Below are 18,278 nucleotides of genomic sequence, written 5' to 3' on the forward strand. Positions count from 1 at the left end.
TTCTTCAGCGATAGCGCCCCGACACCCCGACATTGCGTGGAATAGCGTACCGCATTCCATCCTTCTATCACCATCAAGTTCCACCATAATCCATAATTAATCCTGACGGAGTTGGCACTTTCCAGGTAAGCACCTCCTTCCCGTCTGCATCACACACCCTCAATTTATTTTCATCTTTCTGGCCAAGCAGTCAGGCCGCATTGCAGCATGGCAGTGCTAGATTGCACCGCATCCATCATCATCATTCCTCAATGGTCATCACGATTCATCCCGCCTTGGAGGAGGCATGAAACATGGTGAGCCGCCCCAGCAACCGAACACTACTCATAGTCAAGCATACAAATGGACGGCGATGCAACTCATCATCCATGCCAGATTGGTCGAGTGGTCAGCAGTGGCGCATCTTTCGGTACGGGATTCCGAGATCTGCCCAAGCATCCTGGTATTGTGTGGCTGTCCAAAAGCAGAAAAGCACCGAGCGTCAAGCCGTGTGTGTGAAGATGTAAATCGCAGACTAACCGTCCCGTGGACTTGAATCTCGGTTGTGGCTTCGGCATATCACGATCCGTTACCGCGATGGTCGACCTTCCTTCTAGACATGTAAGTAATCAAGTCACACGGTACGATACGTCATTTGACGGCCGGCTGTCCCGTGTCACAACTGCCTGGCTTCATAATATCTCACTGCCTTTTCCTGCCATGAACTAGGGAAGCGCCCCAGTCCACTTCGGCCATTCTTCCCGCTGTTGATATTGCGCGCGGGTCTCGTTTTATATTAATTCGACCACTTCCCACCAGTCGTTGGTGCAGGATCCGCTCATCATGTGTGGGTTCAGTCACAAAAGAGCGCAACAACAAGCTCCGTCTTGACAGGGACCCAACCCCATATTAGCCGGCAAATCGCAAAGCGAGCGGCAACACCACACAACCACTGACAGTAGAGCGGGAACCCAGCAGCGGGCCTAGACTGGAAAACCTGGGGCAATCACAAATGAACTGGAGAATCTGGGGGAATGTCGGCTTGTGTATCCCACCCGCCCCGCCATGCAACGGCAGAGCAAGCCGCAACCATGTAAATGGAACGTCCATAAACGGCAACCGATGTAGCCTTCCCACGACTATCTCTACCTTTTAAAGACTCAGGCTCATCTTCCACACCCTCACTCTTCTCTTTTCCTGTCTCATCACATTTCTTACTCTTGTGCCACCAGCCAGCCAAAACCAAATTCAAAATGTTGACCTCCCTCATCAGCACCCTCGGCCTCCTCGCCGCCGGTGTCAACGCCCACGGTGCCGTCACCAGCTACATCATCGACGGCAAGACCTACCCCGGCTACCAGGGCTTCTCCCCGGCCAACAGCAAGAATGTGATCCAGCGCCAATGGCCCAACTACAACCCCATCACCTCTTGCAGCGCCTCCCAGCTCCGCTGCAACGGCGGCACCTCGGCCACCGAGTCCGCCCCCGTCCAGCCCGGCTCCAAGGTCAGCGCCGTCTGGCAGCAGTGGACTCACTCCCAGGGCCCCGTCATCGTCTGGATGTACAAATGCCCGGGCGCTTTCAGCTCCTGCGACGGGTCTGGCTCCGGCTGGTTCAAGATTGATGAGGGTGGCTTCAAGGCTAGCAACGGCGTGTTCCTCGACTCGGAGAACCCGTCTGGGTGGGAGATTGCCAAGCTTGTCGGTGGCAACAAACAGTGGACTAGCACTATTCCTTCGGGGCTTGCTCCTGGAAACTATCTCATTCGCCACGAGTTGATTGCCCTTCACCAGGCCAATGCCCCTCAGTTCTACCCCGAGTGCGCTCAGCTCGTGGTTGGCGGGTCTGGCTCGGCTCAGCCGGATAGCTCTTACAAGGCTGCTATTCCTGGGTACTGCAAGGATGGTGACTCTAACATTAGGGTAAGTTGTTGTCTGCGAGGGAAGTTGAAATGGGATAATGGCTGACATGAGTATGATAGGTCCCCATCAACAACCGCAACATTCCCCAGACCTATGTTGTCCCCGGCCCTCCCGTGTGGCGCGGTGCCTCCAAGAAGGCTCGTGACTTCTCTGCTTAAGTGGTTTGATGAAGTCCACGGGATGAGGATGATTAGTGGAAGACAATTTTGGGTACATGCCTTGGTTTCCTTGCTTTGACTTGAGCCATGGTAGCATTTCGCCCGCTTTGATTCATGTCAATCAACTTTTGTATATAGCTCTTCGCCAATTGACACAATGTCTTCACTGGTTACAGACTGTTCACTTTTGATTTCTTTGGTGAAAAGGACAATCAACAAGAATCCCCTTTGCTTTTCTTCTGATCTCGCAACTATCCAACACTGTCAACCATCATCTGATTCCTTCTGAAATTGCCTGACTTGTTCCATCAGCACATCATTTATTGATAGGTGGGTAGTTTACATCGATGGAAACAACAAAAGTTTCCCATGGCTGAATGGCGGGTTAGATGCCAGCATCTAACCGTCTAATTTGGCAGGACCATGACTGATCACCATCGTTCCCTGTGTCCTCTTCTTTGCTCTTGTCCTCTTGATACTCGTCCTTTGTGGCATCTTGGTAGCTGTGAACTTCACAGATTCTTCTCTCAACACTTTCCTCGTCGTCGTCGTCGTCATTATCATTATCTACCCCAGATGCAGTCGATTCATTGTTTCCCTCATCTTCGGACACTACATCCAATTCATGCGTGGGATACCGGTGTATGCGCCCGTCGAGTGCGGAGTGATGGCACTGAAGCAAATGCAATAGTCTTTGCAAGTATAGCACGCGTAGTACGTCCCAACTACCGTCTGAGTTGCACAAATAGTTAGTACGTGTGTCCTTGTAGATAGTCCATGCAAAGCCTTACCAGCAAACAGGCTTTACAGCGCAGCAAGGTGCCCTTGCCGCCAATGAATCTCATCCTTTCTCGGCAAACCATTCTGTCGTATTTGATGCTGGTGATCCACCATGCCACGGCATTCAGGGGATACCCGCGCTTAATGACGAGCTTGACCATCTCGACCGTGGTTCTCTCCCGAATCCAGTGAAATTGCGTGTTCCCAGAATCAGTCTCGTCATCAACCTTCAAGTTATAGAGAAACAGCTTCTTCAAGAACTCCGTGTTTGGGGTGTGTGGACGCAGAAAGCAACCAAGGGCGGCATTATCTCGCTCCCACCATACAAGGTCGGATCTGCTCCCGCATCCAACAGATCCTAGAAGAGGTCTTCGTGACCATCTCTGATAGCTAACCACAACATCATGCTTCTGCTCCACAATATGTTCACATCCTGTTTGTGCTTGAGAAGCTCTCTGGCAGCATCAAGGGCAGAGGAGCCAGTGACCGGCTCAATATCTTCAGACTGCAGATACTTGAAGTCGTTCTCTTGAAAATGGCGGAAACATCTATATTTGACCGCTTGTCAGTGTTGGCAGCTGTATCGAATTGCCGCACCATGTGAATTTTGCTTCCTGAGCGATGTTACCGTTAACATGACTTCAAAATCACATGGTGCTTTATGTACCTGAGCAAGTAAGCAATCAACCGCTTGACCGGTACCTCTTCTAGGGTTATCACAAAGAAAAGTGTTCCCGTTCATCTAGAAATTGGGGGCAGAATTGACTGACACAAACAGAAGAGTTTCCAGAAGAGCGGTCAAAGCCGTTCATAGAGAAAAACCGGGCAGTACCTGGCTCCATGACAAACAACTTTATAACCCCCCCTCCCCACCACTCACAAAGTCCCATTAAAAGCTCTGAAAAACCCCAGCGGAAACCCATCCGCCATAGCCTGAAACCCCGCCACGTTAGGATGCAAATGATCCCCCCCATCAAACTGCCTCGCCAGCTGCGCCCGATTCCCCGGATCCCCAATAATCTTTGCAAAATCCACCGTCGCGTCAAACGTCCCGCTGTTCAAAATCCACTCATTCACCTTGACCCTCGTCTGCTCCCTCGTCGGGTTGCTATAGCTCTGCCCGCTCCCCGTAAACTGAGTAATCGTCCCCCCTATCGTCTTGATCCCCGCTGCTTTGCACTCCCTAACAATCTGCTGGAACGCGCTTTGCAACCTTGTCGCAATGGAGTTTTGAGAACCAGAGTCGGTGCCACCGCCGCCGATGTCATTCACCCCAATGAAGATCATGACATATTTCACGCCTGCTACTTGCAAAGCGTCGCGTTTGTACCGGGTGAGGAGGGTCGGTCCCAGACCGCCAGAGAGAACAGTGTTGCCCCCCGCAGCCTGGTTGTTGACGCCGATGTGGTTGATTCCCTCTTTCTGCATACGCGCGATGAGCAGGTCAGGCCAGCGGTTGTTCCCGTCGTCGGTGCTGCCTCTCCCGTCGGTGATGCTATCCCCCAGGATCACAAACGCGGAGTGATCCTTTGGCTTCCAGGCTTCGACTGCGGACAGGAAGTACCAGTGCTTGGTGTTGGCTCCCCCGGACAGGGTGGCGGTGCTGACGCGGTTGCCGGACTGCATGTGCGAGGTTGTGCGGCTGCCGGGGTGGCCGGTGATGCTGCTGCCTGACTGGCCTTGCTGGGAGTAGAGGGAGACGGCGATGTTGGTCTGGGGGCCGACGGAAAACTCGATTGGGTCAGTGTACGCTACCTGGCCGCGGGGGACGACGATGGAGGAGGAGCCGTTGCGGAAGGTGAGGGGTTTGAGTGTTGCGGCGTCGATGCCGGCTACTCCGGCTTTGTTTCCGGCGGCGAGGGCGATGGAGGCGGCGGTGATGGGGAGGTCGCTGCCGCCGAAGGTGTTGCTGATTTGGATGCGGAGTCTCTCGGCGCCGATGGAGAGGTGGAGGGTTTGTCTGATGGTGGCATCGCGGAAGACGCCTCCGTTGGTCTGTGAAATGATTGTGTTAGTTTGGGCCGGATTGCGAGACTGAAGAGAAACATACGAATTGCGAAGGTGGCATATTGTTAGGCTCAACCAGCTGAGGCATGGAAGTCCATGTTGCCACCCAGTGATTATCCTCCTGACGAGAGTTGAGTTCTCTCTCGTCCAACTCGGCGGTTGGAATAGCAGTAGCCCATCGTGCTGACACCAGCAGCAACGAAGAGGCAATTCTCGCCCACGAAGAAAGCATGGTGACCACTTGAGTTATTAATTTAGTCAAAGCCAAGAACACTCGCCCCTCCAAGACCTGGTGATTGTTGAAATGAGCATTTTGAAGCTCTTATACAGCCCGCTGGTCCCGCCGGCGGATGATGAGTCCCCGAGGTTTAATTGTCGGTGCTAAGGAGAAGCTATCTAATTTAGCCACGAGGCAGAGTAGTATGGGGCCCAACAGATCCTCGTGCGGGCTGCGTAGGTGGGCTTAGATCGTGGTTATTTACCCAGCGGGAATACCGTGGCGGGCTTGGGTGATGCGGGTGATCTGCTGTGTCGGCCTTTCTGTATCGTGGAAAATCTGTGGGGAAGCGGGAAGAACAATGGAACCGAGACCATGGGCATTATGGTGGCATGTCAGGGGTAAATATCCCGAATCCATCCACACTCGAGTTTGTGGTACTTCAAATGCATTGCGGACTTGTGGTATGGAATTAAGTTCGCGCCGTGTATAGTATTGCAAACTCAAACCCAATGCCGAACTTACTTCCTGGCCATAACCCTTCACAGCTTTCTCATATTCATTTCTTCCTCTTGGTAACAATTGTCTGAACATTCTTGGGCTGATGGAACCACCGGTTGATCAGAGTCCATTCCTTCTTCGGGTCCACCAACTCGAAATCGTAATCGCGGATTAATTCTGGAAGGGCCTTGTAGATTTCCATCATTGAGATCTGTAGTTTACATTAGCCAACTGTGCCCCAGTGGGAAAAGAGGTATATGCTCACATTCTTGCCCAAGCACATATGGGGGCCACCACCAAACTATTTGCAACAAAGTCAGTAACAGGAACTAATAAAGGGTAAGTTGGGTCAAAGACTCACATTCAGCATGTGTCTCTCCAAATCAGCAGCATTACGACCTAACCACCTCTCCGGCACAAACTCATCTGCATCCTCTCCAAACACACCTTTATCACGCTGTACAATCTGAGGGTTGCATCCGACTTTCACCCCAGGAGGGAAAAACTCTCCCAGGAGCTCAACCCCTTCCTTGGGGGTGTACCGCGGGAACGACAGACCAAGACTGGCGTGGACCCTCATGCCCTCCTTGCAGCAGGCGTCAAAATAAGGCAGCTTGACTGCATTAGCATACCTGATTCTTCCAGACGAGCTGATCCGACCCTCGGCAACGGCCGTATCAATCTCATCTCTGAGCTTCCGGTAGGTTCTAGGATTTTTCGTGAGGTGATAAAGAACTGAGGTGATGGCACTAGCCGTGGTGTCGGATCCCGCGATGCTGTTGTACAAATGTCAGTATATTCACCCAAGTCAAAAGCGAAATCAAACTCACATAGCGGTGTAAATCTCCCCTCTAATCTCCAGCGGACCAAAGTTATCCAAATCCCCATGCTCCTCCATCACTCGGAAGAAGCTAGCCAGCATATCATCCTTCTCCATCACGCCACCGCTCTCCTGCAGCTCCTTCTGTCGTTTCTCAACAGCCTCAACCCCCGCATCTGTCATCGTGTCCATCGCCTTGACAGCTGCCATCGCACCGGGGACGACAATAGAGGTCATCAAAACAAGACTGCGCATCCAGCGGGGCACAAACGCAGAGGCTGCCATGAATAAGATCAGCACGTCGGTTGCGTTGATCCAGCCCCTGTAATCCTTTTTGGTCTCCAGAAAACCAAACGGACGGCTGAAGAAAAGGATGCCAATCACGTCAAAGGCGTAGTACCGAAGCCAGAGAGCCATGTCAGTTGGCCTGCCAGACTCACTGGCATCCTTAACACATTGATAAAGAAGTTCGATACACTCTTCGATGGCTGGCTCGTAGCGGCCGACGTTGGTCATGGTGTAGACATGGTTGACCAGCTTGCGGCGCTCGCCGTGGGACTTGGGGTCTATGTTGCAGAAGTGCTCCGGGAATCGGGCTGTTTAGTGTTAGCGTTGGCCGGTTTGTCATGATATTTCTGTTACATACACCATGGCATTGAGAAAGCCGAGTAAAACTCAGTCTAATCCTTATTGTTAGCAAAATCCTCTTACCCCTAGCACTCCAGGTTGAAAGGTATGGCAAACGCACCTTGGTAAAAGCTGTCCCGGCTCCATAGATGGCCTTGATAACGGTTGGGTCTGAGATAGACACCTCGTTCTCGGCGATGCGAATGATGGGACCTGAGTTATTAGCTGATACCGTGTCTTGATATCAACAAATCAAAGGACAAGGCACTCAACTCACCATGTTTTGCGTGCCACTTTTTCAACGTGACTTCTAAGTGACCCGAGTACAGCTCCTTGATGATCCACAGTCTCGAGAAAGAGGCGAGAAAAGGACCTGGGTATTTGGAGTAGGGATGTAACCATCGACAGTAGATGATCCACCCAACGAACCAGGTGACCAGACCACCTAGTAATATCGACATGACTGCCATTACTGCCGTCAGTGTGTTCCGAGCAAAGTCAGATGATCAACAGAAGAACTGGAACTTTTCCCCATCTGCCTCGTCCAAAACAGCGGGCTCAACCTCCTGTTAAGAGGACTGATGAGCGGGCATCACTCTCGCCAAGATCAAACCCTAACTATCTTACACACCCCCCAGTTCGGAGGGCATCCTGCAGGGCCCTATCACCAATCTATCGCTCCACCTTCCGCCTGCAGGTATCTTTCCCCTCTCCTGGTAAAGGTCTTGGCCCGTGTCTGCAGAAAATCTCGGTCAGGTTCGGAGGGTTGCAACCCAATGAGAGCTCACATGTTGAAATGGAAGCTGATCTTCATCGACATAATCGCTACCCAGCTGGACGAGCTGGTGTCTCCTCACGGTCAACCGGGCGTCAATATTGCGTGATGCTCGACACTGCACACGAGCGGTTGGTCTGAAATCGCTCAATCATCGACAAGCCAAGGACGGGATACAGTTCTACTTGGTGTTGTTGGTGGTTATCATTGAGCCTTGTGTAACCACGCAAGACTGCCGGGCTGTGCCACGCCAGTCCGCCGCCCAATCACAATCGTCCGCTTGCCATCCGAGAGACCAGAACTGGCAAGGCCCTTCTGCAGCATCACATCAAGTCAATGGTTTCGAACTCTCAGAAGGGTGTTCAGTGTCGATAGTGTAAAGGTGCCATGAATTCCTCCTCCCCGGGCCAATCAACGGTGGCCCATATATGAAAGAACCTCAACTGGAGAACTACACTACTGCAGTCATCAAAGAAGCTCCCGCCACTTGATGGGCCGATATCCCACGATTTCGGCCGAGCTGTTTGACCCCGCAGCGCCAACACGGACGATGATACTGTGCTGCCTGAGCATGCGTCGCTGGGCCGTTGAGAGCTGTTTGAAGTGGAAAAACTTGGATTGTCCATGCCGTTGTTGCTTCTGTTGGTAGCCAAAAGAGAACGTTCGAGTTGCGTTGGGTGTTGTGCAACTCCAGGGCCTGATCCCAGGAAACTTAAGCGCAATGTCCGGTGCCAAAAGAGTGGGGGAACCGGGCATGTGTGTAACCATGGAAATGTAGAAAAGCGGCAGAGAATGGACTGGTTCAAGAGTGGTAGTGAGTAGTACAAACGGAAAAATGACCTTCACACCAAAAGCAAACCCCATCCTTGCCTTGCAACACAACTTCACGCCCCCGCGTTTCTGCCCTGTGGAGGCATTCCTCGAAGGACACAAGGGTGGCCCTTGAACAAAAAGTCATGCACGCCAAGTGACAGCTAAAGAAAAGAGAGGCTTCGCAACCTCGGATATCATTCTGTGTGTAAGTAGCCCAATTGTACAGTATTAAAAAAAAAGGTAAACAGAAAAGACCTCGAACACAAAACAAACAGACCAGCCAGCCCCCAAATCCAGGCCAGCAAACGCAAAATGCAAACGCTTGAAATGCTGCCGATATTGCGGTTTAGTGCGAACCCATAATCTCGAAAATGCTCGACATGCTAGCCTTGGGTTTCAGGCTTCCACCCATGCCCATGCCCATGCCCATACCCATGTTACCTCCTGACAAAGACCCAAAGCCCATGTACGGTGTTCTGGTCGGTGATGGTTCGAGAAGGTCCAGGCCTGGCATCATCGGTTCCGGCTCGTCGTCTGGATGACGGAAAGAAAAGATCGAGCTCGACAAGCTGGGGAGGGGTGTTGTGGGCGAGGGCGTCGCCGTTGAGGTTTCGGACGATGACGAGTCGTTGAGGTATGCCAGTAGAAGAGCATGAAGCTCGGCCGTCGCAGTTGGGGAGAGAATTGTTGGCCGGTCGATTCGCTTGTAGGAACGAGGTCGGGACCCCAGTGCGGAGCCGGTTCCCGAACGTGCCGAATGGACCGAGAGGGGCCGGGTGGCCGTTTCGTTTTCGGGTAAGGAAAGCGTGATCAAAGATGGGAGCTCGGGTCTGGAGGAAGGCCGAGGGGACTCGTCGAGCGAAGGGAGACTAGTCGGTGAACTGGAAGGAGAAAGAGCGGGAGGAGAGAGCGAGGGACTGGTCGGAGAAGAAAAGTCGAGAGAAAGATCGAGCGAAGTGGACGGGAACGAGAAGTCCAGCGGTTCTGGTTTGTCTTTGAGTGGTGATGATATTATGGACTGCGGCCTGGGTTGTGGTGCCATGGAGAGCCTCTTGCTGTGCCGACGCTCCAACTCGGCCTGCAAGTTTCTGACGGGAGACGAAGCGCGCTCATATTTCTTGTTCGGTCTGCTGGGCCCCTTCTCGAACAAGGCAATAGCTTGGGAGACGGGAACGTTGCTTTCAGTGGTATGGTTGAGGTCGTCGAGCAAGAGCGAGAGGTCGGCTTCTTCGAGATCGCCCAACAGCTCGAAGACTCGGTCAATAGACGAGCGCGATCCGGTGCGCGCGTGTGTCGGCATCTTGAAGTATGTACGTGGTTTGTCGTAGTAGTGAATGAGGCGGTATAAAGAGCGGATAGAGCGCGATAGGCCCAAAAGGAAAAGCAAGTAACAGAAAAAGGCAGAGGGAAATATCAACAACGAAGGGAGCTCACGAAGAGCATCATGGCATGGCGAGGGTTGAATTTGGATGGTCCCGAAGCGTAAAATGACCAGAAATTGGGACAAGACGCGCCAGCTGCAACGCCAATTCGCCAATTCAGGACGGTGGATCCCCCCGCAGACTCTGGCAGGGACTCAGTGGGCTTTTTGGCGGGCTGTTTGATAGCGACACTGTGCGCTAGCGTCACAGGATCCCAGCGCCCTGGCCGTGGAACCCGGGCCCGTGCTCCAGGAACGGCACACGATGAGGTGGTGCCCCTGAACCACCTGCAGGGAACGTGCCATTCAGTTCGTCATCGCATCATTCGAAACATATCTTGTGACGCTCTCTCATCGCCGCCACCCCCAACACCCCCTCTAAACATTATCTATCTTCACGAGCCGTCCAGTGAGTGCTTCTTTCTCTGGTTGACTGCGGCCGACTCTCGCCCGTCTCGGGGACGTTTCGTAACCATCGCTCTCCCTACCTACTTCAGGCGTCACCCCTCAATGGTGTCTGTGTTTGGGAAGAGCGGTTTGAAGACGTTAATGAAGGGAGTTTATTGCAATACCGACGCTGACCATGGAACAGTTGAAGATGGCGATCAGGTATATGACCTTTTCAGCATCCGTTGGATCAGTTGATGCTCCAAGAACCTGGAAAGCTGCTCAACAAATTCGATGTTGATAGGCAGGCCAATGCCGTCTTTTATCGGCACGATGGTCTGGCGAGGATGACCTGCATTTGTTAGCGGCGGGGCTGTCGGTTAGCGTCTACACGCAACCTCCATGGTCTTCCGCTGCCTACACCACATGGAAGCACCAGCACAACGTCGGCCCATTTTGGTGCTACTTTACCCAACAGCAACTACACTAACAAGTGGGATTTCAGTAGCGTAACCTACACTTACACTATGAGCTTAGAGGACAGACTGCCTGCTTTGTTCCCAAATACCATGGACTCGATATCCGGTCTATTGGACTCGGGGACCTGAGGCGGAGCAACGATCTTTGACTTCTGCGAGATATCGGGGATCAACAGACCGCCAGTCGCTCATCAAGTTAGAGTGTGCTCGAAACATGCAAGTTGGACGCATCATTGCTCACAATACACCTTCTTGGTCACGAATAGGAGGCAAACTTTACGTCTTAGTTGGACAGTGCCGTCTCAGCCGGGGATGATTGGAGTGCTTCATGGTAAAGGTGGTGGTCACAACAGCTCCGCTACAAGCTACACCTTGCTGGATCGATATGCCAAACCTGGAAGCGGAGTCCTGTCCTACATTAGCGTGGGCTTTCTGGCCAGTCATCTCTGGATGATGTGCGGGAGTGTGGACTTACACAAGTGACGGACAGATATCCCCGGGTCGCACTAAGAACATATGTCAAATCATGAAGCGCTCCATTGCCAGAGCCACAATGCACGCGGCCTGAAAGAGATCTCGGTGTCTATTTAGATCTGAAATCCGCACCATCGGCCCCGCTGCTTACCTTCCGCCATCGGCTACTCCTTCCGCCCAGGCATGGTATTGGTAATCGCAATAGCTAACACGAAGGACCATGTCTATTGTTGGTAGCACATCCCTGAAATGGGGACAAGTATCCCGCAAACACCCGCGATATGCGGGCATTTGCATGCTCACCGTGTTGCCAACAAGTGGCTGTTCTATGATAGATCATAGAGCTCTCCGACTTGAAATGCCTATGGATATCCGACAATTAAACCATCTTTCTCACCAGTCTTCCTTTTCCCTTGTATCTACCTTGCTTGACAGGTACTGGCCCTGACTCTACCAGTATGACGCTACTGCTATCTTTCAAACAACACTTCACGTACCAGCTCTTAGACTACCTAACCATACAGAGCACCATCCTTCTCCTACTTCTCGGCATATCAACCTACCAAGTTGTACACTTTCTGCGAGCAAGAAACAGACCACCACTCCCAACCAGTCCGCCTGGTGAGTTTCTTCTTGGACACTACCGGCTAGTCCCTGAAGATGCCGCTTTCAAAAAGTATGCAGAATGGTCAAAAGAGTATAGTACGTTGCCACTTTACGTTACAACCCCTCACAAAGGGATCAGTACCCGGTTGGGGTCTCTGACAGTATGCAGACAGCGATGTGCTCTTTTTCGAGACCTTTGGGACGAAGTGGATAGTATTGAACAGCTTGGAATCGGCAACAGAGCTGCTTGAGAAGAGAGGATCAAATTATGCGGATCGTCCGCGATTTGTGATGTTTGAGGAGTAAGTTCTGAAAACTAACCACCCCTGAGTACCCCTTTTCAACACCCACCTTGATATAGAAGCGCGGATACTTGGATCGAAAAGGGTTTACAGAATCAACATCGGTAATCGAGCTTTCAACTGATGGAGCCAACACACAGAATGGGCTGGTCCCCAACTCTCACATGGCTTCGCTGGGGGCCAAAATACCATCTTCACCGCAAAGTCTTACAGCCCCCTTTTGCCAAGTCCAAAGTAGGGCAGTATCAAGACTACCAGCTACGAGAGGCGCTGATATGCTGCAAAAGCATGATCGACGACCCGGAAAACTGGGTTATAGCCGTTAGACGGTTCGCAGTGGCCATCGTTTTGAAGATATCCTACGGGCTCAACGTCGATAGCCCGGACAGCCAGTGGATTAAACTGGCGGAAGAGTCAGCCGAAGCGATAGGTAAATCAGGGCCACCGGCAAGTTCGATCATGGATCGATTTCCTCTCAGTATGTTTTTTTTCTTCACTGGCATGTTGACCGTTGATACCTACTCATCAAATTTCCAGCAAGATACCTACCAACATGGCTACCCTTCATGGAACGCCTCCGCTACGCCCGAACCTGGCGCCACGCAATAGAAGACATCACCCGCCTCCCCTTCGAAGCAGCCATGTCCTCGCCCACCTCCCCAACCAAAAGCTTTGTCCACCACCGCATGGCCATCCACAACTCCAATCTCGAACGGTCTATCCCAAACGACTTCACCATCGAAGACATCAAAGGCGCCGCCGCAACGATAGTCATAGCAGGCAACGACACGGTATTTTCCCCTCCCGTCCTTTTCCCACCCCCTATTCTAACCTTTCCAGACCGCCGCCACATTGATGCTCCTGGTATTATACCTCCTCAAAAACCCTCACGTCCAATCCCTCGCCCATTCCGAAATCTCCTCCCTCCCCCATGCACTCCCCACTTTCTCCTCCCTCCCCTCCCTCCCCTTCACCCACCTCCTACTCCAAGAAACCTACCGCCTAAACCCCCTCTCCCCCCTCGGAATACCCCACTCCTCCCTCCACCCGGACACCTACAAAGGAATGTACATCCCGCCCAACACAATCATCTACCAAAACATCTGGGCCATGAACCACAACCCCTCCATCTACTCCGACCCCGACGACTTCATTCCCGAACGGTACCTCCCCGTTGACCAAGGCGGCCGAGGTGAGCCCCTGCCACAGGGAAATTTCGGTTTTGGGAGGAGGGTCTGTATAGGACGGCATCTGGCGGAGAATAGTCTGATGATTGTTTTGGCCACGATACTCGCGACGATGGAGATTGGCGAGCCGGAAACGGGGGAGGTGGGTGAGGAGTGGAGTTTTAGGGGGCAGGCGTACGTATTTCCTGATGTGAAAAGGTGGGATGATTGCTGACAAGAAACAGGATTGTAATGCCGTTTAGGGCTTCGTTTAGGCCGAGGTCGGACAAGATGAAAGAGTTGTTGGATGAGGCTGTTAAAAAGTTGGATGGAGAGGAGGGGGAAGATCGTTAGTTGGGTTATCGTGAAGGTGGTGTTCGTGGACGTGACGCAAGTATTAAGAAGTATTTTAGCTCGTTGTATCGACAGTAACGCTCCATATTTACCGGATCCCAAGCCCGAACCATACCCAATATATGTACAAAAAAGAGTATGGCGCTCTGCACCGAGTCCAGTCTGGTGTGCAGAGTCCGCCGGGTATCATTAGTTAAGTGTAATATTTCCCCTGAACTGAACAAATGAACGCCGTCATAGCTCATGATCATCATTATCGCCCCCTGGGACGAACGAGTCCCCTGGCCCACCAGTCCCCTCGTAGCCCTGCATCGTCTTGCAGTCAAGATAGTTGTTCTCGATAAACGGAGTGGCGATTTGCACCCCGTAGATCTCTGTCCACTCCTTATCTGCCCCTTGGAACAAGGCATTCGTCCTCGCCTTGACACTACCCAGCACAGCCCTAGGTGCATATTCCCCAGTCGACATGGTCGTGTTGAACAGTCTGATCATATTGTCGCATGTCGTACCATTGGCAAAAGTCGGCTGGTTGGTGATGTTCTTGAACAACTCCATCGGGTACGGGCTGACGTTCAACGCAAGGCGCTTCATTTCCAACTCGATAAACTCGGCCGAGTTCACGCTTGAGCCCTTGAAGTGCGTGGCGCCGTTGGGTAGTGTCTCGTAGGCGTCGCAGAGAGGCTCGTACTCGGCTGGAGAGACAATGGTACCATAGGCTCGTGATCCATCCAAAGCAATGTCGTTGGTAGAACTGATAAGCTGCGCTGGTGCCCATCTGAAGGAGGAATACCCATCACCCATAAAGTCGAGGAACGGAAACTCGAACCCAACACGCTAAGAATAGTTAGCTAACCCGGACCAATCGTCTTTGTATTTGAAACAAACACACCGAAAAGTCCTCTATCGTGATACCATATGCCCTGAACTGAACATCGTGATCGTGGGCGGCTTGCAGCATGACAGGGTACATGCCCTTTGGGAAGTCTGGCAACAAAGATCGATAAGCCCCCTCGAGGATCCGGTACTGTGGTGGGATCAGGCGGCGAGCTGACTCGAGGGAGATAGGAATGATGGCCAGCGTGGCATTGAGAACTCCGGTTGCACTGTTTGGGAATGATTCGGCGAGTATGTTTGGGAGGTCTTGCGAATAGCATACGCCGCCATTTGCCGGAGCTGACTTCCCAAGGCTGAGGAAGAGTGATGATAGTACCAGAACAAAGGCGGCCGAGATTGGCAGGATAGAAAATGGGAACGCCATGTTCGATCAATGCTGCTTTGCCGATGATTTTCAAGGGCTGTGCAAAGGGAAATATGAGGGGGACGTAGCGAATCCAGACAGAACCCGCTTACCACCACACAGGACTCAACCAAAGTTGAGTAGAAAAAAGAGCAATATTAAAAATCAATCGCAAGTGACATAACAAGAGGGAAAGAAGAAGACCCAAAGGAGTGTAGGTTCATGAGATGCGGTCACCCAGACCTTTTGAGTGAAGTGCACTTCATTGTCCTGTCCCTACCATTGCCCCCTGGGCGGATGGGCGCTGGGCCCGGGGGAAGCAAGACAAGCTCCATCCGGGATCTGTTACATGCCTCCAACCTTGACATTTCGGACGGGCCAGTACATCCGTTTCGGAAGGGGGTGGATGCGAGACCAGCTCTTCCCTGACGGGAGTGCGTGGGCCAAGACCAGATCTCCAAAGTGCCCTTGGGGTGCCCCCCTGTCCACGTGCGCTCCCGAGAATGGCAGTTTGGGAACATTTCAGATGGCCCACGGGACTGGCGACTGGCACAGCGAATTGGATGGGAGCACCAACACACTTGGAGGCGCGGAAGTCAGCGTTGCCGAAGGCTAACAGCGATAGTGGACGACAACTGGCGACCAACAGCCTGCTGCCCGCACGCCATGAGGAACAGGAGGGAGATGCGGCGGATAGCGGCCTAAAATGGGCAGAAAGAGAGAGAAAACGGAAAGTGGGCGTTACGCAGGGCGGGAATACCCAGTGTCGTGCCTAGGAGATCAAAAAGAAAAGGTCCCTGGGCCTCGGGGGTAGGCCGTGTTTCGTCCCCGGATGCTCAGTGTTCCGGCGCACGCCGCAAGACCCTCCAAAAGTCAGCCCGCCAATTGGAGGTCATCTTTTGCCCTTGTTCCGGCGTGTTTCTGCTGGATTCTCGGCGGCATCATGAAATATCGATTCTTCGGCATGTTTCGGTGAAAACAATAGCGCTTTTTGACATGTCAATCTTTGGTGGTGTTGTTGAAGTCAAGACTGAGATGCGTGGTCAAGGTTGATGGGCAGGTGGGAGATGCAAAGATGCGGGAGGTGCACGGGCCACTGAAGACTTGGAGTTGCCTGGCTACATCGCAGCTGCAAGCGGCCCGGCGAACTCAAGATCCGTTCTTCGTTGTGGACGGCAAAAAAAGACAGCGCAGATCAAAATCTCTGTTTCTTCCACGAGATGGGGAAAACAATTCATCAAGAGAGGATATTTTGGGCAATTCCGATATGTTACCCTCGCGCTACACGCCAGTTGTCGCCTCTTTGTCGATCTGTTCCAGAAGGTGTGAGGGCAATGTTTCAGGAACGCTACAGATCCCTCACCTCCTGTCTGGCAGCTGTCCCGCAGCCGGTGACAACTGTCTTCAACGACCACGAACACTTCTCCCCAGCTCAACACACACAAGCCACAAGTCCGGCACTTGGTGGACCGACAAGACAAGAGTTTTGCTAGTTCGTCTAGTGGATGTCGTTTAGCTATTTTAAGATCTTTATCCAACAAGAGACAGCCCGGGAGATCCCAGCGGAGTGACATCCCGGAGCCGACTCGCACCAACATGTTCGGACGAAGGCTGTGATCAATCCACCATGCTGAACCAGGTGTTGACTCTAATGGGCGGGCATCATGGCATTGATACGCCAATATTTCACTATCACTATCCTGATTCTCACCCTCATCCGAATCTATGGCGTTCGAGATATCAAAGTCTTTAGGGTCCCGCATGTCAGGCTCTGTTCTTTGGTTGGAGGATACTTCTTTCACGTGGCTATCAAGAGCCGCGAGGCATAGCATCACTCTGTTGGTCTGTTTGCTAGAGTGACCGGGAATAGGGCCATTGCGGACTTACTGACCACAATACGTACTGCAGCTCAAGGCAGATGACACTCGCAAGACAGTGGTCTGAAGGTCAAATGGCCTTGTGAGGCGTTCTCAGTGATGGATAAGGCATCTTGGTACAGTTCGCGTGACTTATCAGCGTATTGACTATAAATTGGTAAGCAAGCGGTCCGAAATCTCCTCAGCACCTTCAGTTAAGCACATTACACTGTTGAGTTTGTGCTTGAGATGGATACTATTTCGTCTGTCGGCAATCGGCCTTGTGGGCCCAACGAGGATCCCCACACAGAAATGACCTAGATTCATATCACTCTCTCTTCATCTGTTTATTATCTCGAGGCATGAGGTCTCACGATTGACAAGCCTCCCCACTAAAAATAGTATCATGACTTAGTGAGAGAACTCGTGCCACCATGAATGACGCCCTCACAAATCATCCGGCCCTATGTGAGCATGGCATCACAGGCCAGCGATGAAGTCGACAAGCTTCTTGAGTGAGTATATAGACTCTCCCAGTCAACCCCTTACAGCTAGAACTCTCCTCGTTCCAACAGTATTCACATCCATACAAGCACACACCCAGAGCCTCGACACAGTTTATATCAAGAGCATTCCTCATCTTCACACCCACACTCACATCAAACCAACTTTTTCTCCAAGGATATTCACCAAACACAATCACCAATTTCACCATCACTAAAGCAGCAATGTCTTCCGGCGGCGGCGACAACTATACCTACAAGGGCAGCCAGGGCGGCGGCAGCTCTGGCGGTTACGCGCCTGCCATCCCTACTCATCGAAAGAAACCCGCTCTTCCGGACCCCACCAATAAGGAGGCCTGGAAACTTCCTGGTTTTAACGACGGCAATGGTGGCAACAAGGGCAAGGGAGGTCACGGCGGCAACAGTGATGGTAATGGTGACAACAATCGCCAGGGGAGCAGGGGCGGCAGCGGTGTCAGGACCTAATGTGGCTGGAGTCGAACTCTCAACAATAATGCTTAGGCAGTTCGGGGTATTCGCTGGGAATGGACTGGATCTCTGATAGAACTGGCACATTTTGGTGTTTTTGGGTAGTTTTTGGTGGGTGAGGCAGATACAATAGCTTTCTTGTCGCTTGGAAGGCAGTTGATTTATTCTCAGAATTCGCGTTTGTGTGCCCTGATTATCAATTTTTCAATGTCGAGATGTGCTCATTATCGTCGTGATTGATGTAGGGATATAGTTTTGAGACAGTGTAGGACTAGAGAGTGTGCTGCATATGGGCGGTGTTTAAATACAACATCTTGTATTATATTTCATCACGCTTGGTGATTCGCAACGCTGATTGGCTGGAGCTGAAAGGGGTTGCCGTAATATTCATGGTTGTACGCCAAGC

The 18,278-nt window shown here is 52.1% G+C and overlaps 8 protein-coding genes across 8 annotated transcripts; 3 read left to right on the forward strand and 5 right to left on the reverse strand.

The window, feature by feature from the left end:
• Positions 1-185: 185 nt before the first annotated feature.
• On the forward strand, positions 186-2,207 carry QC762_207040 (uncharacterized protein). The gene is made up of 2 exons (XM_062887612.1): positions 186-1,901; positions 1,961-2,207. Exons 1-2 carry the CDS (start codon positions 1,233-1,235, stop codon positions 2,057-2,059), a joined length of 768 nt encoding a protein of 255 aa, XP_062745734.1. The 5' UTR covers positions 186-1,232; the 3' UTR covers positions 2,060-2,207.
• Positions 2,208-3,715: 1,508 nt separating this feature from the next.
• On the reverse strand, positions 3,716-5,078 carry QC762_207050 (uncharacterized protein; the record flags this gene model as incomplete). The annotated part of the gene is made up of 2 exons (XM_062887613.1): positions 3,716-4,834; positions 4,890-5,078. 2 exons carry the CDS (start codon positions 5,076-5,078, stop codon positions 3,716-3,718), a joined length of 1,308 nt encoding a protein of 435 aa, XP_062745735.1.
• Positions 5,079-5,622: 544 nt separating this feature from the next.
• Positions 5,623-7,481, reverse strand: QC762_207060 (uncharacterized protein; the record flags this gene model as incomplete). Its single annotated transcript, XM_062887614.1, has 7 exons — positions 5,623-5,775; positions 5,830-5,865; positions 5,926-6,340; positions 6,395-6,980; positions 7,031-7,064; positions 7,133-7,224; positions 7,289-7,481. 7 exons carry the CDS (start codon positions 7,479-7,481, stop codon positions 5,623-5,625), a joined length of 1,509 nt encoding a protein of 502 aa, XP_062745736.1.
• Positions 7,482-7,990: 509 nt separating this feature from the next.
• On the reverse strand, positions 7,991-8,542 carry QC762_0038910 (uncharacterized protein; the record flags this gene model as incomplete). Its single annotated transcript, XM_062883325.1, has 2 exons — positions 7,991-8,101; positions 8,294-8,542. 2 exons carry the CDS (start codon positions 8,540-8,542, stop codon positions 7,991-7,993), a joined length of 360 nt encoding a protein of 119 aa, XP_062745737.1.
• Positions 8,543-8,945: 403 nt separating this feature from the next.
• Positions 8,946-10,082, reverse strand: QC762_207070 (uncharacterized protein; the record flags this gene model as incomplete). The annotated part of the gene is made up of 1 exon (XM_062887615.1): positions 8,946-10,082. The coding sequence occupies exon 1, from the start codon at positions 9,897-9,899 to the stop codon at positions 8,946-8,948; it is 954 nt and encodes a 317-aa protein (XP_062745738.1). The 5' UTR covers positions 9,900-10,082.
• A 1,497-nt stretch (positions 10,083-11,579) lies between these two features.
• On the forward strand, positions 11,580-12,271 carry QC762_0038930 (uncharacterized protein; the record flags this gene model as incomplete). The annotated part of the gene is made up of 3 exons (XM_062883326.1): positions 11,580-11,794; positions 11,817-12,061; positions 12,135-12,271. The coding sequence occupies 3 exons, from the start codon at positions 11,580-11,582 to the stop codon at positions 12,269-12,271; spliced, it is 597 nt and encodes a 198-aa protein (XP_062745739.1).
• A 119-nt stretch (positions 12,272-12,390) lies between these two features.
• QC762_0038940 (uncharacterized protein) lies at positions 12,391-13,946 on the forward strand (the record flags this gene model as incomplete). The annotated part of the gene is made up of 4 exons (XM_062883327.1): positions 12,391-12,745; positions 12,805-13,058; positions 13,108-13,628; positions 13,679-13,946. The coding sequence occupies 4 exons, from the start codon at positions 12,391-12,393 to the stop codon at positions 13,785-13,787; spliced, it is 1,239 nt and encodes a 412-aa protein (XP_062745740.1). The 3' UTR covers positions 13,788-13,946.
• A 19-nt stretch (positions 13,947-13,965) lies between these two features.
• On the reverse strand, positions 13,966-16,057 carry QC762_207090 (uncharacterized protein). Its single transcript, XM_062887616.1, has 2 exons — positions 14,677-16,057; positions 13,966-14,621 (listed from the first exon to the last, which is right to left on the reverse strand). The coding sequence occupies exons 1-2, from the start codon at positions 15,043-15,045 to the stop codon at positions 14,022-14,024; spliced, it is 969 nt and encodes a 322-aa protein (XP_062745741.1). The 5' UTR covers positions 15,046-16,057; the 3' UTR covers positions 13,966-14,021.
• Positions 16,058-18,278: the final 2,221 nt, after the last annotated feature.

Source organism: Podospora pseudocomata, assembly GCF_035222375.1.
Source record: "Podospora pseudocomata strain CBS 415.72m chromosome 2 map unlocalized CBS415.72m_2.2, whole genome shotgun sequence".
Lineage (NCBI taxonomy): Eukaryota > Fungi > Ascomycota > Sordariomycetes > Sordariales > Podosporaceae > Podospora > Podospora pseudocomata.